Genomic DNA, 27,343 nt, shown 5'->3' with positions numbered 1-27,343 from the left:
TTTTGCTGTTCATTCTGCACCTAAACTCCTTGAAGGAACCCTCTGTACTTGTTCTCCTCTTTTGCTAATCTCTGCTCTTTGCTCAGCCACTCCAATGAGAGAACAGATAATGCATTACTGAAATAGCTCTTATCAAGCCCCATCAATGCCCTAGATCTTGCTCAGTTTTCTGTTCCCATCATACTTGACCTCCAACTAGCATTTGATACAATTGGCTCCTCCCTTCCTCTTTCATTCTTCCTGCAATTGGTTTCTTTCTTAACTCTCTGGTTATTCATCCTGAGGGGCTTCTGTAGGATCCTCTCTTCCATACTTAAACTATAAATATTAAAGTCTCCTAGACTTACTCTGGGTTCTCATCTCTTCTCTATTTATACTCTCAACTGGTTACCTCGACCAATCTCTTATTTTTAAATATCATCTATAGAGCGATAACTCTTATATTCATATCTCTATATTCCTGAGCATATCATTTATTCAAATGCCTACACTTAGGCATCTCCATTTTTTCATTGCTAAGATCAAACTTATAAATCCTGCATCTGTTCTTCAGTTTTTTTCCATATGAGGAAATTATGCTACCAGCCATCTTGTTAGTCAAATGTAATCTTTGGAAATTCTCTTTAATTTCTTCTTATATTCTTATCTATTCTTCTCACCACAAATTCTTTTCATTAGCAAGATTCCACCTCCAAATGGATCCCAAATCTGACCACTTAACCATCTCCAGAGTACTGTCCTACCATAATTTCTTATCTGCATGATCACAGTCACCTCCTAATTGATGTCCTTTCAGTTTTGTCCACTAGAACCCCTTCACTGTGAAGTGGCCAGACAGATCTTTGTAAAGCTTTGATGAAATCACACATCATTCTTGCTCAAATCTTCAAATGAATTTCATTATAGTTAGACTATATCCTAATTTCCAAACATGGCTCACAAGACACTTCATCATTTTGCCCAACCTGCCTCTCCCCTTAGTGTTCATTATGTTCTGGCCACACTGGCCTTTTTGCTCCTGCCACATCAGGCTTTGCTCCCATCACAAATGTTTATACTCCTGCTGTTCCTTGTTGTTTTTGCTGTTCCTCTAGAACTTTGTATTACTCTCATCATTTAAATCATGCAAAGGCCACATTTTCACAAAGGTATTTTCTGACCAGGCTGGCCAAAAAAGAATTTTGAAAATCCAGAGAACCATTAACCAACTAAACAACTACTCCAAACTCAACCACTATACTGTCATCCTGTTTTCTTTATAGCAGTTACTTGTCTCAGTCACTTATTTATTTATGTGTTTGTTGTCTGTCTCCCTCAACTACACTTGAATAGTTGTAGCTTTTGAATAAAAGAGAATCCATCATTATAGTTCATTGTCATATTGTCATATCTTCTAACATGTAGAATAGTGTCTGACACATGCTAGGTATATACTAAAAGTTATTTTTAAACTGACATTCATCATATGAACTGAGAATTTATTGCCAAATGTACAGAGGCACACACTTGCATGTTATATTTAGGGGGAGTAACTGGAGAGAACTTAGGGAGTCAGACTATGAATGGTCTTAAACTCTAATTAAGTTTAGTGGTTTGGATGTTATTGTGAAATCAATGGAAAGTCAAAGATTTAAAACTATATTCTCTCTTAAAGTCCGTAGTTATGAGATCTTTCTTTTATAAAACTAAAGTAAGTGTATTTTAAAATTATTTCTACTAAGTTGGATTTAATATTTAAAGAGATGCCTTTAAGGGTCTATTTAGTATAAGCAATGTTTTTGCGTTTGAAAATATCATGAAATATTTAATCAAAATAAAGCTTTTGCCTCCAGAAATCTGTTTAATTTAGAAATGTTTTACTAAATCAGAAGAGTAATGTAATTAAATCACATAATTTATTTATCTAAGTTGCAACTGAACATGTCTTAATAGAGAGTGTGTTATTCTTACTTTTTTTATTTTTATTTTTATTTTTTTAATTAATTAATTTATTTATTTTTTTAATTTTAAAATCTTTAATTCTTACATGCGTTCCCAAACATGACCCCCCCTCCCACCTCCCTCCCCACAACATCTCTCTGGGTCATCCCCATGCACCAGCCCCAAGCATGCTGCACCCTACGTCAGACATGGACTGGCGATTCAATTCTTACATGATAGTATACATGTTAGAATTCCCATTCTCCCAAATCATCCCACCCTCTCCCTCTCCCTCTGAGTCCAAAAGTCCGTTATACACATCTTTAACCACTCCATTTGGTGCATTTTCTACCCCATTGTTTTAGAACAATCATAAATGAACATCAAAAGCTTGGTAGGAATCATAGTGCTTTAATCTGATTAATTCTATTTTTAATCTTACTTATAAAATTATACAGTATTTACTTTATAACTAGAAAAGTTACTGTGTTATGTTGTACTACAGGTTAACAGAAGTCCTTTTAATATACTGGAATAAATTTAACTACAAAAGAAAATGAATGGAAACACAATATAGTTAGGTAAATTTTGGTATCATTTTGAGCATAAATGTAAAATGAAATAGGAAGTTTGGCAAGGAAGAATTCACAATTTTTAAAAGCCATAAAAGGGCAAATAAAATCTTGTGTTACTAAAAGGCAGTATAAAATACACATCCAAGGAAATTAATGTCAGGGAGTTAATATCTTCTGTGAATTTTTACTTTTAATATTGCTCAGGCACCGATCTTAAATGTCATAGAAACTGTGGAAAACTATAGCAATTTAGAAATGTTTCCCTTGCGTCTGTTCAGCAGAACATCAAGTTTTTTTTAGGATGTATTTTGCATATTGAAAGACCTGAATTAACCCCAACCTGAGTAGAGAGAAAAGTGGAGACATGAAGAAAGCAGGAAGTGTCTGGAAGTTAGATATATTTCACTTGTTTTCATGTGTCCTATTGAGCCAATTATCAGTAATAGTTTGTTGTTTACTCATCATGAGTCCTTCTTAAAAGCGAAAATCAAAACATGGGTGGCAGGGAAATCTTTTAAAATGCCGGAATAAGGCATATTTCCCAGCAATCAGGTTTTTTTTTTTTTTTTTCCTGCACTTTCCAAAAAACTAGAGGAGGACCCTAGTGAAAATCATTTTACCAATTCCTGTTGCATGTCCACTGTTGTTGAGACTGTCATCCCAAAGTTAGTAACTGGGAAGGAAAAAGCATACTGCTCAGCAGTTGCTTCCTTGAGAGTTGGACTGTAGAGTTGGGGCTTCAAATAACATATTTAAGATGACAAAAAGTTTCCCACAAAATGAAGCTTATTAGAATTCTGAGTCAGACTATAATCAGATCAAAATTCCTGTGAAAATTTAGCCTTGAAAAAACTCTAGCAGATTTTTTAAGCTACCAGTATGAATGCAGAATTCATGGCTAATTTCACAGGACAAGTGATGTGAAAATTAAGGGATGATTTGGGGTTTTTCAGAGAGAAAAAGGGAAGATTCCAAGAAAGATGCTTGGAGATACAAAGGCGCATTGTAAACTGTTTTCATCCGAGATTCCCTGTGGGACAGTGGATATTGAAAGATGATGACACTGGAAATGTTGGCTCCCAGTCATGTAGGGTCTGGACACGCTTGTCTTCTGCAAGCTGTGGGTAGTCACCATGAGCTTTAACATTGATGTATGTCATGGTGCATTTTAGTAAGAAGCTCTGACAATAATAAGGAGATGGATTCCAGTGGAAGAGACAGGATGAAGGATGAGTATTTGGTGGTTAAGATGAGTAATATTAAAGATCACAAATAGGGCAATGATAGAAGAAAGAGAAGAGTGATATAAGTTGATGGACATAAGTGGATTTGTGGGCAGTAGGAGAGGAAAATAGTATTGAGACTTCTGATTTTTGTAATTAGGTGGATGGTACTGTCACTAAAGAGTATATAATAAGATGCCTGGAATTTCTGTTTGGTTTGGTTTTGCTTGGAGTGGTGAGCAAAGAGGTATGAAGATGATTTCAATTTTGATATGTGGTGAACATTCCATCTGAGATCTGGCTATTGGAAAATGGAATTGGAAATCAGATAGATGTTTGCAAGGCACCATATCTGAAACCACAGGAGTAAATCTGTTAGCTAGGTCCTTTGTGTCTTTGTATATGTTTATGGGCCAAGACTCTGAGATCAAGATCAATACTAATGTACAGTTCAGAATATATCTTTAATAAAGACACTACATTTTTTCATAAAGGGGAGAACAATCATCCACATTAAATTGTCTGAATTTGCAAATCTGCAAATGGTGGGTATGTTCCTTTTGGTTCTAAGATAGAAGGCAGGAAAAGAAGGGGATGACAGAGGGCCAGACAGTTGGATGGCATTACTGACTCAATGGACATGAGTTTGAACAAAATACAGGAGATGGTGAAGGACAGGGAGGTCTAGCATGCTGCAGTCCATGGAGTCACAAAGAGTTGGACATGATTGAGCAACTGAACAAGAACAACAAAGAGTTTTTATTTATTTTTTATCATGTCTTATTATCTGAGTTCATTTCACCCAAAGAAACTCCAAATCTTAGAAAAACAGTCGTTAAGAATTGATTGGTAGATATTTAAACTTTTTATATACTTTACTGAGACTGAGAGACAATCATTTATACAAATTCTTGTTACAGTACTATTTGAAGAATACAAAAGACATATTAGCATTAAATGCTATTTTAAAGATTTAAATATTACAGAAAATACAAAAATACCTTCTGTTTCCATTCTAATAAAGATATTTTTTGAGATAAAAAGAAAAAATATTTAATTCATTCCAATCTTTTCTTGAACCCTCTTAAGTTGTCTAAGTACCATAGTATACTACTTTTGCTTTAACAGTTTTCTGGTTCTAAATGATCACAAGACTCATTTTCATCAACAATTACCCAAAGAATATTCCACAGTTTAAAGAAGGCAATGACCACCCAATATTCTTTTAAAATAATGACACTGAAGTTCAGAGAAGTTAAATAATTCATAAACAAGAAGCAAGGGCCTGAATACAAATCCAAGTTTGCCTGCAAAGCAAATCCTCTTTTAAGTACATTCTGGCTCTTCTCAGCTAAAATAAAACAAGGTTCAAGCTAATTGTTCCATGAGAGTCTAAGTCTTGAGATTTGAAACTGAAGTCATAGTACTTTTAACTTTGCTATTATATCAGGCAGTTTTCAATCTTTTGGTAAATTTAATCATCAGGGATCAGAGTGGCTATTGATTTGAAGTCTCTGAAAACAGCAACTTGATCCCATGGTTTTATGTGGCTTTTGTGCCCTCCCACTAGCTCCTCGCTGGACTTGACACAACATTTCCTAACCATAATACTCTCAGTCTTATACTGAAAATATAAGCCTAAAAAGAAATATAATTAGCTCACAAGACAGAGAGCTCACACTCTTGTGAATTGTCGGAAAGTGTGCTGTGCCCTGCCAGTGCTAAGTCGCTTCAGGCGTGTCCGTCTCTTTGAGACCCTATGGACTGTAGCCTGCCAGGCTCCTCTGCTCATGGGATTCTCCAGACAAGAATACTGGAGTGGGTTGCCATGCCCTCCTCCAGGGGATCTTCCCAACCCAGAGACAGAAATCACGTCTCCTGAGGCTCCCGCATGGTAGGCAGATTTTTACTGCTGAGCCCACTGGAGGGAAGCACATCTGAAAGTGTATGTTTGATATTTTCAAAGGGAATCTAAAATAATTACATTGTTAGGATGCATTATAATTTATAGAATGTTTTAAAATCTTAAATGTCATAATTATCACTTATTTTAGTTGAATTAAAAATATAAGACCATGTGATAAGAAGTAAAAAAAGTCCTAAGTGCAATTCTTTAAAACCCGAGGGGATTACCATGGTTATCCTTGATTAGGCACTTGTTACATTGTCACTTTTGATAAAAGTAACCCAGAATGGGATGGTACCATGGGTTTAACAAAACATCAAGCCTTATAAATTGATACTAATTGGTAAAAGTATAAGGTAATACAATAATAAAAACACATTGTATCCAATTATGTATTATTGTCACAAAACCAGTTAATAGAAACATCAAAAAGCTATTCTGTAAGCTGTGCCTGAATATAAATTTTTTTTTGTTACAGTAGCCCCAAGGAACCTATTGATGTATTTCATTGTAGCAACTAGTACAGTGAAGCCAAATGACATAAATTCATTAATAGGACGCTGAAATAAGACTAGAATATGACTTAGCCACACCTGCCCAGTTCAGAATACATATTATTTTATGGATTTTTCTTCACTATGCTGACAGTGATAACTGGTGGGAAATAAATAACAAAGGAAGAAAGGCTTTTAAAAAGAAAATGTGTCAAATACATTACATTTTTGTAAGTCTCACTAAAAAGTAATCTTATTTTAAAAGAATAAATGAATTTATATGAAAATTAAAATGTAATTTGCAAATAAATAGAAATTTGAATGAAAATTATGAATATGGAGTGTTTATTGCCACTCAGGTTAGGAAAAAGCACATATATATTCATATATGTAAAATGTTTATCACTGAAATTTTTATGAATAGTTAAGCATTTTAGTACATAAATACATACTCTTCCCTTGCACACTATAACTGCAAATATTTCAGATATGAAACTGATAGTTTTCTGTGTTGATAGTGACTTTTTTAATTTTTAAAGGGCTTCCTTGAAAATAGTTTTTTAAAATGATTTTTTTTAATATAGAAACAATACAAAAACTTACAAAAAACTTACAAAAAAATTCAAAGTATCATACAAATAACTTTTCTGAACTACTTGATAGTAAATTCAGAACTGGTGCACCATCATTTCCCAATACTTTGGTGTATATTTCCTATAAATTAGAACATTTTCTTAACAAACCAAAACATAATCATCCAAATCAGGAAATTAACACTGATACATTGTTACTATTTAATTCTCAGACCCCATACAAGTTTTGCCCTTGTTTTGCCAAGAGCCCCAATAGTGTTGATTTGTTTTTAATAGCAAAAGCATCAATTCAGAGTCACTGCTTTTAGTTATACTGTCTCTTTACTCTTCTTCAATCTGAAACATTCTCTCAATCTTTTCTCCACTTTCACGATCTAGTGTCTTGTTTCAATTTATATTTATAATTCAATTTATAATTTTTCTTCGAGTATGTACAGATAAAGTCCAATGTTTCTGCACCTTCTGTAAATATATGTGTGTGTCTTTAGGCATTCACAATAGAGTTTCTGAACCTTTTCTTTTAGGTGGAGGAAATACTTAATAAAAGCAATGGTGCTCAAGGAATAAAGTGATGTAAATAATAGATGCACCGTTTATTAGTTTTCAAGTATATAAATTCTAGTAGTTTCAAAGCATCATTCATGCTTGTACTTGGCAAAGTTTTCTTTTCAATTTTTCCCTAATGATTTTTTTCTATGGAGAGTTCAAAAACTGTCACAGATGATAATGAAATAGAATGATTATTTTAACAACTCCAAGGAAAATCTGCTCAGCAAAATGTTATCTTTTGAGTGAATATACTAGAAGAAGTTACACAATTAAAATAATCCATTCAAAGAGGGCTCCCTTTTTAGCACTCTGTCATAGTATACTAGGTATTTTGGTATGGCTTATTTTATATAAGTGCCAAATAATGTGCTTCTAGGTAAAAATTAAAATGTGAAAACTCACAATGGGCCATGAATATGTTGAAAATAGAGACAATTTGGCTTACACAATTAATATGCATCTGGATCCCATTGCTTTTGTCAGCTTCACAGAGAAGTCTAGGGTCTAAAAGTTGTCCCTATGATGTTCAGACATCATTTCCCTAACCTGAATCCCTTTCTCCAAAACTGTTAAAGATTCTTATCCAACAAATTCATTCATTTTTCCTTTTCTGGATTTGTTTGCCAGGGTTTACTTATTTATTGATATTGCCCCAGCAATTCTACTGGAACATGTTTGGAATATTCCTCTCTTAGTTGCTGTATTATGACCACAGACCAAGGAATCACACTTTATGCCTTAGGTACTCAAGTGGCAGGGCAAAAATAAAATGAATATTGGCTTAAATCATGTTTCCTTTTCTTCAAACTATTTCATATTTTTGTCATTATCACAGACACATTTATACAGCATCATATTTTAGCTCAAGCTGAAACAGTCATAGTCATAAAAATTTATCAATGGATAGGCCATATTTTAACTTTAAGGTTTTAGAAAAATTGTCATAAAATGGAAAATTTCTATTTAAGGATAAAACTCACCATTATTAGGGACCATTTGTATGCTAACGTTCATGGAAATGGTTCTTAAATTTCATTTAAGAGAATTGTCTTATTTCTTGTTTTTATCTTGACAGATGTTTCTTAGCTAAATGTATCACTTTTTAATGACAAAATAAAAAAATAAGTTATACTACTTTTGGATATTCTTTAGTTGTTATAAATATTAATGCCTTAATTTGAAATTATTTTCTTCCCTTGGCATGCCTTGCCTGTTATATGTAACTTGAAACCACCTGAAGCAGTGTGTGTGCATGTGTGTGTGTGTGTGTGTAGGTTTAAAATTCAAGGCTCACCTATCAGCCATTGAGAACTCATTAACCATTTATCCTTTTTTGCTTTCTTGATGCTCTTCAAAGACTCATTTTAATATTTGGTATCCCATATACTTTTCTATGGGAAAAAATACAAGTGACACAAAATGTCCAGGTCATATGACAGGTATTTCTCTCTGTGAATCTATATATCAGCTTTCTAGTTTATTCATTAAGTGCTCCCTATGCACTGGGCATTGTTTTAGGCACTGGAGATTCAGCAATGACAAAACGGAAAAAAACCTTTTTCTTAACAGAATTTAATGTTCTCCTGAGGAGTTCATTTCCAAGCAAACGGAGTCAATACAATTCAGAGAGCCACAAGCGAGAAAATCAAATGTAATAGTGAGATGATATAAAGGCACTGAGAGAGCAACATTATATGATGTGATTAGGAAAAGCCTCTGAGGAGGCACCATTTGAAGAAAGATTGGAATCCTAAGGAAGATCTAATCTGCAAAGATTTGAGGTAAGAAAATTCCAAAGAAAATAGCTAGGTGCAAAAGCTACAAAATGGGAACGTTTTTGGACTCTTCAAAATTATACTTAAGAGGGTAATTCTGCTATGAGGAAAAATATTATCATCGAATTTAAAGTTTTTTTCTTTATGGTTATTGAGTTGTTTCCAGATGTTCAATGTCCTCAATTATTACACATAATCAAAAGTGATTGTGTCAATGATTTTCCAGCAAATGTGTACCTGAGGAATTTAATTTTCTCACTTATTGACATATCTAGAAGGGTGATCATAAAGGAACAGTGTGGAAAAATTTATAATGCTAAATTCTAATTAATAATAGAATTTGTTTTAGAATCTGCACATATCAAGATGTCTCTATCAGTTTACTTTAAAAAGTCATATTTTAATTCTCTATATTTTTACATTTTTTATACCTTGTTAGACATGCGGACTTTAAGACAAAAAGAAGAACAAAGCCACTGAGGATCTGCTAAAGACCTGACATCATGTTTGTGTCCATGAAGAAATCATGAGTTATCTGTTCTTGCAGTAATTATTTAAAAATTAACTTTCTTCCTAAAACTAACTCTCTTCCTTTATTTTCATTGGAAGTGCAAAATAAAGGACAGTAGGAAGCTCTCATGTATCTCTCCATTAGAGGTCTAGACTGGTGATCAGAAAGCACTATGGATAAAGCATACTGAAAGCACAGTTAATTTTTTTCAAGACAGAACTTTTTGCAACTCTAATTTTTGTAGACATCAAAATAAGATAAAGTTCTCCATATATTATGCATGTCCTTGGTTCTGTTTATTTTTGTCTATAAAGTAAAAATTAAGCACACTATATTGAAAATAACTGAAGATTTTTAAAATGTAAAAACTGTAACAGCTATACTAATGGTACAAATGCAGACAGTCCACCAAGAAGACGCAGTTTCATTTCTACATATCTTTACACTTTTTCAATGACAAAGTTAAATGCCTATTATTCTACTTGCTTGAATTTTGTTTGATAACTGATACTCAGTCTCACAATTTACAGAATACCCGTGTACCAATTATGAGCATTGTTATTCATTACTCTGAAATGTCCACTCACCTATCTCATATAAAGACTGTATTAACAATCTATGGTCAAGCTTTAATTTATATTTAAAATGTATATTTAAAAATACGTATTTGAAAACCCGTGTCAGATTTATTTATTACTTTATGTCAAAATTGTTATTTAAGAGCAGAAGGGAAAGGAATCTTTTCTACACCATCAATATTTTCTCCTTAACTCAAATTTTTATATTTAGAGGAACGAAACAACTGCTGTTTTACCATAGTTTAGCTTGTACTTAGCTTGTTTCCACTCTACTTTAAATGTAGACATTGAAAACATGAGGGATAGAAATGAATTTGCAGTAGATTAATGCTGGATAGATAACACTCAATTATATTTACATTTCTGTTTGTGCCCCCAACATAGAAGAGGTGCCTTCCATTAACCTATGTATAATGCTTTGGCTTAGCGAAAAACCACTCAAAAAGGCAGGGTGTCTAGATACAGAGACATCTCCTACTTTTCATGTTCTCCCCTTGTCTACCACTTATGGAGGAATGAACTGATGTTTAATCTCTGTGCATATATTTAATGAAATTCACATAATTATTGGAAGTTTTATATTGTACTGATAGAATTTTCATGCATATTTATGTATCAAAATGTATTTGAGAGTATTTTATTGCTATATTGTCTGAAAAAAAATCAATGAAATTCAGTGTAGTTTGCATAGAGAAAGAATATAAAAAGAGGAAAATAAAATTAAGTTTTGGTTTAGCAGATGAAATGTCACTAAATCCTGCTGATATGCTTGAAGAATTAATCACTGTACTCAATGTTTTTATGCAATACTGCAGGAGGGTTGAAACAGCAAGATAGTACTTTCAATATTTTAACTGTAACACATACAAATCATCATAATTTATCTGAGTAAAAATAATCCCCACTTTAAATAAATTTTGACTTTCAAAAATATTTTTTCTATATAGCACACATTCTGTTATTAGATATAAATAAGGCAAAACAGGATGGAACAAACAAATCTATTAAACTAAACATTGTATAAAATTTTGGTGACTGTTTTATACAAAACTATCCTGTGTTTTTATGTAAACCATATTTTACATAGACTATTATATACAGGTACAGTTTGAAGAATGTATAAATACATATTTTCTGCCAAGTCACTATAGGATCTCTAGAAAAACTTCATTTTTATGAAATATCTTTTATATTTTTTATTTGAAAACTATCACAATCCACAAATTAGCTTGAAAAGTTAAGCATTTGAAACTGGTGATTGTTTGAAGGTCATAGAAATGTCAGTTTCATAGGTTTCAAGGCAGTAACTTCCTGGTACATATGTTCAGTTATGACAAGAATCTTAAATGGATTCTTCCTATTTTTACTTGTAATTATACAATTTTATAAGGCAGGATACATTCTTACTTAATATGAATCTCTTATAGTATACTGTACTTTTCCGCCCCTAGAAAAATATTGTAGAAAAATTAACTCAATCATAATGACAAAACACAGCTAAAATTAAAATAGTCCTTTTTCTTCCTACTAGTGAAAAATCACCATTAAAAATTTCAAAAATACTCAGTCACTTACTTTGGTAGAGTTTTCAAGTGATTTTCTCTTAACTCCAATATCCGCAATTTGGCAAGTCTGTAGAAATGAATTTAAAAATTTGTTTCTTGATATTTCTCTATAAAACAATATTCTTATGGTAAACCAAATTGTTACTGTGTTAACCAAATGACAATGTCCAAACATTAAAAACCATGGTTATAGATCTTTAAGAATTATGTAAATTGATTATGAGTAGGGTTGTATCAATATTGGAGAATGATAAATACCACTTTCCTAAACTTTCCTAAAATCTTGAAAAGATATCACTGTCTTAACCATCTAAATTTTCTGTTTTATAAAAATACATTCACTGTTGTTTAATCATATGCATTCAAATTATTGAATATTTACTAAATACTAAGTACTGAGTTCCCTGAAACATGGTAACAATTTCCCTCAAGAGATGACAAACGGATTTTTAAAGCAAGTGATAAAGCATAGTGGTTAAAAGCTTGAGCTTTGTGGTCAGATATATCTGGGTGAAATCCAGACTCTTTGTATTCTATCCCTATGACACTGGGCAAATTAATCAACCCCTCCTAACTCCAGTTTCTTCATCTGTAATGAGTATGCAATAATAGTACAAAATTTATATGGTTTTGAATGTTAAATGATGTCATCATACATGTAAAACATAATACGTGGCACACTGTAAGTTTTAGTGAGTGTTACTTATTCCCGTGGAGCCCTATACCAAGGTCATAGTTGTAAAGTTTTGTTGCCAAGGCCACAGATCTGGAACTCCGCACCAAAGTCATGTGCAGAACTGACAGAGCTCTAGTTTCAGACACTGACTTTTGCTATGAGCCCCTCTGATCTAAAGTGGCTAACTCCTTGACCCCATATTAGGTAAAAATATCCACCTTCGTACTCACCCTATAGCACCCTAACCAATCACCTAATGCCAGTCTTCCAGCAATAGTTTTCTTTGTCTTGAGACTATAAAAATTGGCTACTAAACCACGAAAGGAGTTGGCTCTCCCGTGAGCCAGCTCTCTGTTCTAACAGTGTCTCCTGCTCTAATAAACTCTATTCTACTGTCATTCTGCCTTGTATCTGGAAATTCTTTTCAACCTGTGCAAAGAGCATGACAGTTACTGTTACCTTTAATTAAATACTGGGAAAAGTGCCATATATATGGCATAATATAGCATATTTAATGGACTCTGAGCCTGAGATGTGAACATTTCAAGTAGTGCACATTTAAAATCCTGTCGTATCATCCGTCCTATGATAGTACTAGAGTTGGGAAAATCAAGTGAAGTGGATGAGAGGTGCTTACATTTTCTGATGCTTGCAAAATACTTGGGTGATTAGGAATGCATTTCACACTTAACTACCTGTTAATGTTTGCAATCTGGGGCAGTGTTGCTACTAATGTCTATGTTGTGCTGTGCTTAGTCGCTCAGTCATGTCCGACTCTTTGTGACCCCGCGGTCTCTAGCCCACCAGGCTCCTCTGTCCTTGGGGATTTTTCAGGCAAAAATACTGGAGTGGGTTGCTATGCCCTCCTCCAGGGGATCTTTTCAACCCAGGAATCTAACCAGGGTGTCCTGCATTGCAGGTGGATTCTTTACTAGCTGAACAACGAGGGAAGCCTGCTAATGTCTATAAGCGAGCTTTTCAATTTACTCAGTTGTGGTTATTTTAGGACAAATATTAAATGACTTATCCAAATTCTCAGTGTTGTGGGAATATTTCACTGTTTGAACTATTTTAACCTACAGTGTCCCATATTTACTGTGCTTTTAGGTATTCAACTAGTTCTCTTCCCATTTCCTTTTGGTTTTGAGTTCTATCAAGTTTCCAATTTAACTTTAATCTTATAACTCTTAATCTGTATTTGAAACAAATTGTCTCAGTTCTTCAGAGCATAGGATATCACTAGTAAAAGACATTTCTTAAACATTTATATATCTAAAATCTTAGTATCTGTACTAGAGTAATAACATTTTATGACTTAATTTGGCCTTTAGGGGTACTAAATCTTAGGTTTCAGAAAGTATATTAAACATTCTTTGTCAAATTATCCAGCTGAAGGTTCAAAAGCTTGTTAGATTACAATAATAAAATGGAGCATTTTGTGGCAGATAATTTACATAAAATTGAAATCTAATTCGAAGTGGTTTGGGTATTAAGTTATATATTTGTCCAGATTTCTTCCCTTGTATTAGGACTAGTAAAGAGAACTAACAAAATGCTAAAGCAAATAATGTATTTCAGGGAGATAATTAAACATTTTATGATTTAATAAACCAAAAGTATACTTGTGGTTGTGGCCAGTACCAGAATGAAAATCTACTTTATATGAACAAATGGTGAAATATTAATTCATTTAGAGACTAGGCATATGCTCTTGTGAATATCTGTGAATTTTCATAACTGTCTGAGTATATGGTATTCGCAGATATTATGAAATCATGATCCACAAAAGTAAGAGAATTTGGAAAAAACTTTTGAGGTGATTTCTATATGCAAATAGAGGCTGCTACCTGTTAAAGACTTCATTATTTCACTGAGTTCTTCTTAATGTCATTTATTAACTTCTGCCCAGAGGAGGAGGTTGAGGTACAGTCAGTCAGTTATTTGAACAATTTGAGATGATCACTTAGAAAAAGGCAGTTAACAAAAAACTTAAAATATCTTAACTTTTAAGCTATATCTTTTATATTTAAAATAGCCTTGATATGGAAACAAAGTTACATTGACACATGAATGGATACAGAAAACCTGTGTGTGTGTGGAATATATCAGTCATAAAAAGAAGAATATCCTGCCATTTGTAATGACATGAACTGACCCTAAGGGCATTATGCTGAGTGAAATAAGTTGGACAGGGAAAGACAAACACTCTATGATCTCACATATGAAATCTAAGAAGAAAAAATAACTACAGAAAAGAGGTCAGATTTGTGGTTATCAGAGGTGGAGGTAGGGGAAGGAGAAATGGTTGATTGTCATCAAAAGATACGACTTTATGCTTATAAAATAAATATGTACTGGAGATGTAATGCATAGCATGATTACTATAGCTAATACTGCTATATAGTGTCCAATGTATCTCAAAGTAACTAAGAGTAAATTCTAAACATTTTCATCACAAGGAAATGTTTTTTCATAATTATATAAAGTAATAGATATCAACTAAATTTAATGTGCTAATCATTTTGTGATAAATTTCTCATTATTATGTTGTATACCGTAAGTTCATACAGTGCTATATATCAATTATATTTCAATAAAGATGAAAAATGTTCAGTCTAGAACACCTAGAAAATATTGAGAATTTAAGATGAAAATAAAAACCTTCCATAATTTCCCTTCCAAGGAAATTATTTTATCTCTTGCATATTCATATTCATATGGGAAACACAGTTTATATATAGTTATGATAAGCTTTAAACATAACATCATAGAAATTAAAAGATATGTCTCTAGTCAAGATTATAAATTGCTACATTGTCATATGGATGTACCATAATATATTCAAGCAATCTCCTAGATGGATGTGTGCTTCCAAATTTTTCATATTGTAAATAATGATAAACATCTTTGTCCATAAATCCTAGTGTGATATATGATGATACATTTCTAGAAATGTATTACAAAGGCAGTGGTTATAAATATTTTCACATCTTTTAAAGCACACTGCCCTGCACAGAGCACATGACATTCTGCAATTTCATCAGCAGTGTGAAGTTATCTTTTTCCTCACACTCTAAATAGTTTTACAGTTTCTGTGATATGCTTAGAGCACAAAGGCCCTTTATTCACATATTAATTTGTATTATTTTATTATTTATGATAAACATTTTTTGTGTTTTCAACTTGTACACTTATTATGAACTGCTTCCACATGTTATTTACCCATTTTTTCTAGTGAGATCTTAACTTAATACTCTTTTGAAAGAATTCTTTATAAGTTAAGGATCTAATTTGCCTTGCATATATGGTAGAAATATTTTCCTATTTATTACCTTAATATTTAAAATATTTTCTAATATTATTTTATTTAAAAGGCATGTATGTATTCAAATATATCCATTTATGGTATTTTCCTTTTTTTCTATGCTATAAAAGTATTCTCTAACCCGTGTCAAAAATATACATATGTATATTTTTCCAGATCATCTCTGATATTATTTTTTAATATTTAACTCTTTAATTCATCTGGAATCTGATTATTAATGACATATAAAGACCTAATTTTACTTTATTTTTTAAAAATGTTTCATTAATTGTCATGGTCTCATTTATTGGATAAAAGTGAGGGTATCTTTAATTACCGGGGTCACTTTTGAAGCCTCACCTACTGATGGTGGTTAAGTACTTACCTAAAGTGAAATAAAACTGTATCATTTAAAGTTCTTATTCTTACCTTCCAAAATTGGCTGGAAGAAATTCAAGAAAGGCATCATTCAGGTAGAGCTGGGTCAGATTTAGAAGCTGCGTGAAGCCATCAGGGAGTCTAGAAAGGAGTTAAAGGTTTAGTCACTGTGTAGATGTTGCCATAGAAACAGAACAAAAATATATATCTCTAAGGAGAAAAAATAGAAGTGTAATACATTTTTCAACTCTCCTTTGGTATCACAGTAATGGAAGAATTTATTGAGCATGTTGTTACAGCTTGAAAATTTTGCCTGTTATTAAAATAAATGGCATTCACCCCTCCACACTGCTCTCCTATGCTGAGATTTATGTCACCGCCAAAGTCAGTGGCATCATTTCTTACTGTTACCCTGGCATTATACACACCAGTGAGATATTTTTATGGAAATTTCAAGATGTGTACTATCTTTTATAATTTCAAATTTATGATTCTTCTCATTAGAAAATTCACATGTATAGTCAGGCAAGGTTATCTGCTCTTTCACTTAATCATTAGAAGTTGTGTGGAGTTTGCGACACTGATGGCTAAAGGTGCCCAAAATGAGAAGGGAAAGAGTGTTTTGTCCCTTAATTGATAATTTCCTTAATGCAGGCCCAACAGATACATGCATTATAATTCAAACTGACCTGATTCATGCACGCTAAAAATGAACAAGAACGTTAAAATAATAAACAGAATTCTAAAGACTTTAAGAGTCATTTAAAAGTTTAGAAAGTATCCTTTGGGAACAATCTTATCAGTGAGTTAAGTAATTATTTGAAATGTTTAAATCATTTTTACCAAAAAGATTTAACTCAAGGATTTTTCTTAAAAAGATATTGACTTTTTATTAATTTAATTTCTATTTAAACATTTTAATGCCTTTTTCTACACTTTAGACAAGACTATATTGTTTCACAGAATATTTTTAGAGTGTCCAAATATGCCTTCTCCTCAGATTATAACCTATGACCTTTCTTGTTTTTACTGACAAAATTATTTAAAAAGCTGCCTCTAGTGACTACTTTTTACTACTCTCAAGCCATTGTTTTCTGACATCTACTCCAACTCTATTACTGATGCTGCACTCGCCAAAGCCTCTGATGACCTCTAAATTCCAATTTCATTAACTTCATTTTATTTCATAACCCACACTGCCCAGCAACAGTTGTCATCACTGATTGTCCTCTCCTTCTGGGCTTCTACTACACCACTTCCCTGCTCTTCTTCCTACTCCTGGAACACTAGATCTGAGTTTCACTCCATGCTTTCTCTTCCTCTGACCAATCTTCTATTATGAAATGTTTTATGTATATAAAAGAGTATATGCATACCCACAATATAATTTAACAAATAGAACCAGTATCCTTAAAACCCTCTGGCTGTCCCTCCCTGACTACATCTTTCTATTTGCTCCACAAATTTCTAAATGATGGTTACTTTTCTGTTTTTTAAGGAGTTTTACACCTATTTAAATCCCTGAGAAAAAGTCATGTGGTTTGGTTTTTTTAATATTATCTAAATCAAATCATACTATGAATATTTTTATGGGACATTTAATAATTCACATTATTAAATAATTCATTAGTTAAGTGAAATTCATTCATTTAGATGTAGATGACTGATCACCATACCATGGTATTCCATTGTATGAATATATCACAATTCATTAATCATTCTTCATCTAATTGAACATTGCAGTTGTTTCTACTTTTTGTCTGTATTTCTATTATATATTCTATTTATTTTTGAACATATATCCTGGTGTGCAAGAGATTACTTAAGTAATATTGATGGTCAGAAGAGATTAATATCCTTATGAAAAGCTCTCAGCTAAAGATTAGCAGGAGTATAAATACCTCAGCTCTCTCACCCAAATCTGTGATGTGTGTTTAAACTCTTTCCCAGAGTTCCTCAGAAAGCTTAAGGTCCAGTGTCCATACTAGTAAATAGCTTGATAACATATCCTTAATTGATATTTCCTGATATCATTTTTTTTAATATATTGCTTGAATTCTTTTCTAAACTTTTCTTCTGAGGAACCCAAACTAAACACAATTAATATTTTTATATCGATTCAGTAAGAATTGTTTATACGCTCTTAAGACACTGATCTTATATGGATTATTTTTGCTACAAACATCTTGCTTCACTTTGTATTTTGGAGCTCGATTGTTTGTATACGACTTCTTAGAGGATGCTTCCATAAATTTGCTTCCAAAAGGAGGTAGGATTCATAAAAGCAGAGAAGAGGGGAAAAGGAGGTTGGGGAAAGTCAGAGCTACAGTGAAGAGGTAAAAATTCACCTGAGATGGGTTACAAAGAGAACATGGGTTCTAGGGAGAATATTTTATGAATAAGAGTATTAGTAGTTAATATTTGAGAGTATCAGTAGGGGACAGGTTTTAGAGGATATTTAATGCTTGACTCATAGGTATACATTTTATCTTATAAAAGTAAAAAAGAATCTACTGGAAATCTTTGTTTTTCTCTATGTTTTTCTTCCTTAACTACTTTAGAGCTCATATCCTGGTAGTATAATCGTTTTCATGAAAATGGCACAGATGTTCAACAGATTACAATTCAATTTAACTACTATTTTACTTTGATGTTCTTTTCGTTCCTATAATCATTCAAGAAAAGAAATCATTTATGGTTTCTCAAAAAAGAAGATTAATATGTGTAAAATGAGAAGAATGCTAAGACTTTTGATCTAAAAATTAATATTAACATCATAACTATTAGTAAATAAAAATTCTTTAAAAATATTAATTTTTTAGTTATAAGGACAGCTTGGAAAACCCAGCTTACCTTAGTCTATTATTCTACCCATGTATGCACTAAATGATATTACTTTATACTACTTCTTTTGATGAAAAATATATTTCTTTATGGTACCTCTCTGAGAAAGTTTATGATGCAGGAAAATCTGGCTGTTAAATAGAGCACTTCTCTAAGGATTTAAGAATTGATTACATTGGGCAGATTCCAACTGCAAGACTGGACTGCCAAAACTAAGTTATATGAAAAATCAGAATGGAATGTAAGATAGTTTTTTCAGTCTGCTTATAAACAGAGATGGGGTGATATTTTATATCAAATCTTTCTTTTTAAAAATGCAGAATTAAGGGGTACATTTATACAGTATGTCTTGTTTAATAGCATGCACATTTTTAAATTTCAATTTATTTAAACAAGAATTTGTTGAATGGTCACTCTGCACTGACATTCAAAATTAATGCCTTCTTCCTTACCTTCTCCACAGCATTATATTTATAGATTTAGCAAAATGCTATGACAATTAAGTTTACACAAATGTTAAGAATTTTTATTCCAGAGCTAAATTACATTCTTTGAGAAGGAATTTTTAAAATCTCCTCAAGACCTAGTATTGTACTTTGAAAACATATTATTTGAAAAATATATAGTCAGTAGATCTGCTAAAAAAATTCAACTTTATTTATTATTAACTTTATGGTATGTTTTTGTAGTTTTAATGGTTTCACTTGTCAAAATCACCATTTCTGGAGGAACACACAAGAACCTGTGAGGAAGAAGATACTCTTTAACAAGCTAGGTTAAACTTAAACAAGATGAAAACCACAGGCTGTCTTTATCCTCCTCCAAGATATTCAATGGAATCCAACAGTTTACACTAAGTAAGTGAAGTCTAATGAAATACTTTCATGTTCCTAGAGTAACTGGTAGCTTTCCATAGTGGACAGATTAATTTTAAAATTCAAAGCATTTAAAATATATATATACTGATAAATAATTTCTCTAAGGAAACATTTTCATTTCACTAATGGCTTAAATTAAAAGTAGCATGTTCAAATTATAATAAATAAATGATACTAGAATCAGACACCCAAAATATTTAGTGCTTGAGCACATGGACATTGATGTTAGAAGATCTAAATCTGAACCACAGTTCTTTCAATTATTCATCTCTGTGACTTTTACAAATTACTTAATCTTTGTAAGACTTAGTTTCCTTTTTTTTGTAAAATGATAAGACTAATATCCACTTTCAGAGTTGCTTCAAAGAGTTAAATGATTATCTGCTCCATAAGACTCACTAAATAGGAGTGATAGTATTACTTTTGTTTTTATTGCTTTTATTCTAATTTTTCAATATTAACTAGAATACTAATTTAAATACTTATATTAGCGCTAAATTTATTGTTGGAATAGACAAATTAAGATTGGCTGCAGACATCCTTGTTTCAACATTTTTCTTTTTTAAATGTGTTTACTTTAGAAGTTTAATGAAAACACATTACAGGCATTTGACCTCCATTAGAATGTCAAACCAAATTAAAATTTTAGGAGCTATAAGTTGTGATTAAGAAGCCAATGTAAAATCTTCTGGTCTAATTGGAAAGGTATTTTGCATCTAAACATTATAATTTATAATCTTAAAGTTATAAAGTTAACATAACATTATCAGAGAACATTTTAACTATTATTTTCATTTAATACATTTATTTTTTATCTAATTTCCAATTAATTATTTTAACATCACTGCCAACTTGTATCATGATTTCTCCCTTTACTTTGTTATTATCTTTCAATTTTGCTGTAAATCAGAGTGATTATAATCTATCAGTCAAACTAGGACATTTTTTAGAGTTTCAGTTCAGTTCAGTTCAGTTCAGTTGCTCAGTTGTAGAGGGAACTATTAGTAATCATGCCACATCATGACATATAAACTGGGAAGACCTGAGCAGAGACATATAATCATCCTATGTACAATCTTCATATCCATGTGGAAGATGTATTATAATTTATTCACAATTTTCTTATTGTTGAGTATTAAGAATGTTCAATTTTTTCAAAATGTATCTTTTAATTTAAACCAAAATCAAACTGTTCCCCCAGGATTTGCGAAATATAATAAAAGGAATCCAGGAATTTATACTATCCTTGTGTATTTCCATATGTAAAAAACAATGTAGAGACTATTTTTCTACTTCATATTTTCTGTGAAGACAAAAATGAAATAATGTGTCTAAAAGCCTGAGATATGCTAGGTTCTCAGTAAATGATGGTCTTCAACTTTTTGAGAAGTTGTTATTCTCAATTTTACTGTAATAATTTTCACCACTGACTCGGTTAAGGCATTCAGACTATACTATAGAGTTTACATCTAAAACTAAACCTAGCAATATAACACTTAAAACTGTAACTTTCATTTTCTAGGGTTTTCATGACTTAACTACCATGTAGATGTCTTGTATCTAAGAAAACAAACAGAAAGCAGGAAAGAAAAATGAAACCTCAATCTAGTTTCAATAGAGCAAATTAATAAATCTCTAGTATAACTCATCAAATAAAAAAGACACAAAACAGAGAGCATCACTAGAGACCTTATAGATTTAAAGGCTAATAAAATAATATGTAAAATAAGATGCCATGAGTTTGAAAACATATGAAATATACATATCCCTAAAAACACAAAATACCAGAAATGATTCAAAGAAAAGTTGATAATTTGAATAACACTAACGCCCAAGGTAAGAGAAACCCAAGTAAGATGGTAGGTGTTGCAAGAGGCATCAGAGGGCAGACACACTGAAACCATACCCACATAAATCTAGTCAATATAATCGCACTAGGACCACAGCCTTGTCTAACTCAATGAAACTAAGCCATGCCCGTGGGGCAACCCAAGACGGGCGGGTCATGGTGGAGAGGTCTGACAGAATGTGGTCCACTGGAGAAGGGAATGGCAAGCCACTTCAGTATTCTTGCCTTGAGAACCCCATGAAGAGTATGAACAGGCAAAATGATAGGATACTGAAAGAGGTACTCCCCAGGTCAGTAGGTGCCCAATATGATACTGGAGGTCAGTGGAGAAATAACTTCAGAAAGAATGAAGGGATGGAGCCAAAGAAAAAACAATACCCAGCTGTGGATGTGACTGGTGACAGAAGCAAGGTCCGATGCTGTAAAGAGCAATATTGCATAGGAACCTGGAATGTTAGGTCCATGAATCAAGGCAAATTGGAAGTGGTTAAACAGGAGATGGCAAGAGTGAACATCGACATTCTAGGAATCAGTGAACTAAAATGGACTGGAATGGGTGAATTTAACTCAGCTGACCATTATATCTACTACCGTGGACAGAAATCCCTCAGAAGAAATGGAGTAGCCATCATGGTCAACAAAAGAGTCCAAAATGCAGTACTTGGATACAATCTCAAAAACGACAGAATGATCTCTGTTCGTTTCCAAGGCAAACCATTCAATATCACAGTAATCTAAGTCTATGCCTCAACCAGTAACGCTGAAGAAGCTGAACGGTTCTATAAAGACCTACAAGACCTTTTAGAACTAACACCCAAAAAAGATGTCCTTTTCATTATAGGGGATTGGAATGCAAAAGTAGGAAATCAAGAAATACCTGGACTAACAGGCAAATTTGGCCTTGGAATGCGGAATGAAGTAGGGCAAAGACTAATAGAGTTCTGCCAAGAAGATGCACTGGTCATAGCAAACATCCTCTTCCAACCACACAAGAGAAGACTCTACACATAGATATCACCAGATGGTCAACATCGAAATCAGATTGATTATATTCTCTGCAGCCAAAGATGGAGAAGCTCTATACAGTCAACAAAAACAAGACCAGGAGCTGACTGTGGATCAGATCATGAACTCCTTATTACCAAATTCAGACCGAAATTGAAGAAAGCAGGGAAAACCGCTAGATCATTCAGGTATGACCTAAATCAAATCCCTTATGATTATACAGTGGAAGTGAGAAATAGATTTAAGGGCCTAGATTTGATAGATAGAGTGCCTGATGAACTATGGAATGAGGTTGTGACATTGTACAGGAGACAGGGATCAAGACCATCCCCGTGGAAAAGAAATGCAAAAAAGTAAAATGGCTGCCTTGGGAAGCCTTACAAATAGCTGTGAAAGAAGAGAAGTGAAAAGCCAAGGAGAAAAGGAAAGATATAAGCATCTGAATGCAGAGTTGAAGAGCATAGCAAGAAGAGATAAGAAGGCCTTCAGAAATCAATGCAAAGAAATAGAGGCAAACAACAGAATGGGAAAGACTAGAGATCTCCTTAAGAAAATTAGAGATACCAAGGGAACATTTCATGCAAAGATGGGCTCGATAAAGGACAGAAATGGTGTGGAGCTAACAGAAGCAGAAGATATTAAGAAGAGGGGCAAGAATACACAGAAGAACTGTACAAAAAGGATCTTCATGACCTGGATAATCACGATGGTGTGATCACTCACCTAGAGCCAGACATCCTGGACTGTGAAGTCAAGTGGGCCTTAGAAAGCATCACTATGAACAAAGCTAGTGGAGGTGATGGAATTCCAGTTGAGCTATTTCAAATCCTGAAAGGTGATGCTGTGAAAGTGCTGCACTCAATATGCCAGCAAATATGGAAAACTCAGCAGTGGCCACAGGACTGGAAAAGGTCAGTTTTCATTCCAACCCCAAAGAAAGGCAATGCCAAAGAGTGCTCAAACTACCACACAACTGCACTCATCTCAGACACTAGTAAAGTAATGCTCAAAATTCTCCAAGCCAGGCTTCAGCAATATGTGAACCGTGAACTTCCTGATGTTCAAGCTGGTTTTAGAAAAGGCAGAGGAACCAGAGATCAAATTGACAACATCCGCTGGATCATCGAAAAAGCAAGAGAGTTCCAGAAAAACATCCATTTCTGCTTTATTGACTATGCCAAAGCCTTTGACTGTGTGGATCATAATAAACTGTGGAGAATTCTGAAAGTGATGAGAATACCAGACCACCTAACCTGCCTCTTGAGAAATCTGTATGTAGGGGCCAGGAAGCAACAGTTAGAACTGGGCATGGAACAACAGACTGGTTCCAAATAGGAAAAGGAGTACCTCAAGGCTGTATATTGTCATCCTGCTTATTTAACTTATATGCAGAGTACATCATGAGAAACACTGGGCTGGAAGAAGCACAAGCTGGAATCAAGAGTGCCAGGAGAAATATCAATAACCTCAGATATGGAGATGACACCACCCTTATGGCAGAAAGTGAAGAGGAACTAAAAAGCCTCTTGAAGAAAGTGAAAGAGGAGAGTGAAGAAGTTGGCTTAAAGCTCAACATTCAGAAAACAAAGATCATGGCATCCGGTCCCATCACTTCATTGGAAATAGATGGGGAAACAGTGGAAACAGTGTCAGACTTTATTTTGGGGAGCTCCAAAATCACTGCAGATGGTGACTGCAGCCATGAAATTAAAAGACACTTACTCCTTGGAAGAAAAGTTATGACCAACCCTAGACAGCATATTCAAAAGCAGAGACATTACTTTGCCGACTAAGGTCCAGCTAGTCAAGGCTATGGTTTTTCCTGTGGTCATGTATGGATGTGAGAGTTGGACTGTGAAGAAGGCTGAGTGCCAAAGAATTGATGCTTTCGAACTGTGGTGTTGGAGAAGACTCTTGAGAGTCCCTTGGACTGCAAGGAGATCCAACCAGTCCATTCTGAAGGAGGTCAGCCCTGGGATTTCTTTGGAGGGAATGATGCTAAAGCTGAAACTCCAGTACTTTGGCCACCTCATGCGAAGAGTTGACTCACTGGAAAAGACTCTGATGCTGGGAGGGATTGGGGGCAGGAGGAGAAGGGGACAACAGAGGATGAGATGGCTGGATGGCATCACGGACTCGAGGGATGTGAGTCTGAGTGAACTCTGGGAGTTGGTCATGGATAGGGAGGCCTGGCGTGCTGCGATTCACGGGATCGCAAAGAGTCGGACACGACTGAGTGACTGAACTGAACTGATAGGTATTATGGAAATTAAATTTGTAATTAAACTTTCCCATAAAGAAAAGCTCAGGCTTGAATGTTCCACTTGCAAAATCTATCAATATTTAGGGAAGAAATAATTCCAAGACTATACAATTTCTTACAGGAAATAGAAGACATTTCCCAGCTGTTTCAATGAGGCCAGTTTTACCTTGATACCAAAAGCAGACAAAGAAATTATAAGAAAAAATTTCAGGCTAATATGCCTCATGAATATAGATGGAAAATCCTTAGAAGATACTATCAAATCAGAGGCATTCATGTATAAAATGCATAATATTTCATGACCAGGTAAGTTTATTTATATCATTGTGGCAATAGATATTATTTTAAAAAACAAAACACAAACTTTGACAAAACTCAACATCTATTCACAACAAAAATTCTCAGCAAAACAGATATCAAAATTGGCTATTTTCTAAGGTGTCCCCTAAGATCTCTTCTAGAAGTTTGTTGCTGCTTAGTTCCTAGTCATGTGGGACTATCTGCAGCCCTATGGAAAATAGCCCGCTGGATTTCCCTGCCCATGGAATTTTTCTTGCAAGAATACTTGAGTGGGGTGCCATTTCTTACTCCTGGAGACCTTCCATACCCAGTTCAGTTCAGTTCAGTTGCTAGGTCATGTCCAGCTCTTTGCGACCCCATAGTCTGCAGCACGCTGGACTTCCCTGTCCATCACCAACTCCTGGAGCTTACTCAAACTCATGTCCATTGAGTCAGTGATGCCATCCAATATCTCATCCTCTGTCATCCCCTTCTCTTCCTGCCTTCAATCTTTCTCGGCATCAGGGTCTTTTCTAATGAATCAGTTCATCCCATCAAGCAGGCAAAGTATTGGGTTTCAGCTTCAGCATCAGTCCTTCCAATGAATATTCAGGATTGATTTCCTTTGCAATTGACTGCTTTGATCTCTTTGCAGTCCAAGGGACTCTCCAGAGTCTTCTCCAACATCACAGTTCAAAAGCATCAATTCTTTGGCGCTCAGCTTTCTTTATAGTCCAAATCTCACATCCATACATGACTACTGGAAAAACCATAGCTTTGACTAGATGGACTTTTGTTGGCAAATTGACATCTCTGCTTTTTAATATGCTGTCTAGGTTGGTCATAACTTTCCTTCCAAGGAGTCAGCATCTTTTAATTTCATTGCTGCAGTCACCAACTGCAATGATTTGGGCAACCCCCCCCCCCCCGACCCCAAATAAAGTCTCTCACTGTTCCTATTGTTTCCCCATCTATTTGCCATGAAGTGATGGGACTGGATGCCATGACCTGAGTTTTCTGAATGTTGAGTTTGAAGTCAACATTTTCACTCTCCTCTTTTACTTTCATCAAGAGGCTCTTTTGTTCTTCTTCTCTTTCTTCCATAAGGATGGTATCATTTGCATAACTCAGTTTGTTGATATTTCTCCAGGCAATCTTGATTACAGTTTGTGCTTCATCCAGATCAGCATTTTTTATGATGTACTCTACATATAAGTTAAATAATAGGGTGACTATAAATAGCCTTGATGTACTCCTTCCCCAATTGGGAACCAGTCTGTTGTTCCATGTCCAGTTCTAACTGTTGCTTCTTGACCTGCATATAGGTTTCTCAAGAGGCAGGTCAGGTGGTCTGGTATTCCCATCTCTTTCAGAATTCTCCACAGTTTGTTGTGGTCCACACAATTAAAGGCTTTGGCAGAGTCAACAAAGCAGAAGTGGCTGTCTGGAACTCTCCTGCTTTTTTGATGATCCAGCGGATGCTGGCAATTTGATCTCTGGTTCCTCTGCATTTTCTAAATCCAGTTTGAACATTTGCATTTTCACAGTTCATGTTCTGTTGAAGCCTGGCTTGGATAATTTTGATCATTACTTTGCTAGTGTGTGAGATGAGTGCAATTGTGCAGTAGTTTGAGCATTCTTTGCCATTGCCTTTCTTTGGGATTGGAATGAAAATTGACCTCTTCCAGTCCTGTGACTACTGCTGAGTTTTCCAAATGTGCTGTCATATTGAGTGCAGCATCATCTATTAGAATTTTAAAATAGCTCAGCTAGAATTCCATCACCTCCACTAGCTTTGTCTCTAGTGATGCTTCCTAAGGCCAACTTGACTTCGCATTACAGGATGTCTGGCTCTGGTTGAGTAATCATACAGAAGTGGGATCCTGACCCAAAAGTGGGATCAAACCCACATTTCCGGTGTCTCTTGCAGTGGTAGGCAGATTCTTTACCACTAGTGCCACCTGGAAGCCCCTATAAGTTTCGTTGTTCTTCAATCTCTCATTTGTGTCCCACTCTTTGCGACCCCATTGACTGGAGCATGCCAGAGTTCCCTGTCCTTCACCATCTCCTAGAGCTTGCTCAAACTAATGTCCATTGAGTTGGCGATGCCATCCAACCATCTCGTCTTCTGTCATCCCCTTCTCCTCCTTCAATCTTTCCCAGCCATAAGGGTCTTTT

The 27,343-nt window shown here is 34.2% G+C and overlaps 1 protein-coding gene across 2 annotated transcripts in view; it reads right to left on the bottom strand.

Moving 5' to 3' along the window:
• Window positions 1-27,343, bottom strand: part of LRRC7 (leucine rich repeat containing 7) — a 621,984-nt gene that overhangs the window by 270,543 nt on the left and 324,098 nt on the right. For both annotated transcript variants that reach the window (XM_027971033.3, XM_060410795.1), the window contains exons 6-7: window positions 16,099-16,188; window positions 11,700-11,756 (exon numbers count right to left, since the gene is read on the bottom strand). In XM_027971033.3, coding sequence (XP_027826834.2) covers window positions 11,700-11,756; window positions 16,099-16,188 — 147 coding nt within the window. The remainder of the gene's footprint in view (window positions 1-11,699; window positions 11,757-16,098; window positions 16,189-27,343) is intronic.

This window comes from Ovis aries, chromosome 1 (assembly GCF_016772045.2).
Source record: "Ovis aries strain OAR_USU_Benz2616 breed Rambouillet chromosome 1, ARS-UI_Ramb_v3.0, whole genome shotgun sequence".
NCBI lineage: Eukaryota > Metazoa > Chordata > Mammalia > Artiodactyla > Bovidae > Ovis > Ovis aries.
This window is presented reverse-complemented; position numbering and strand designations above follow the sequence as displayed.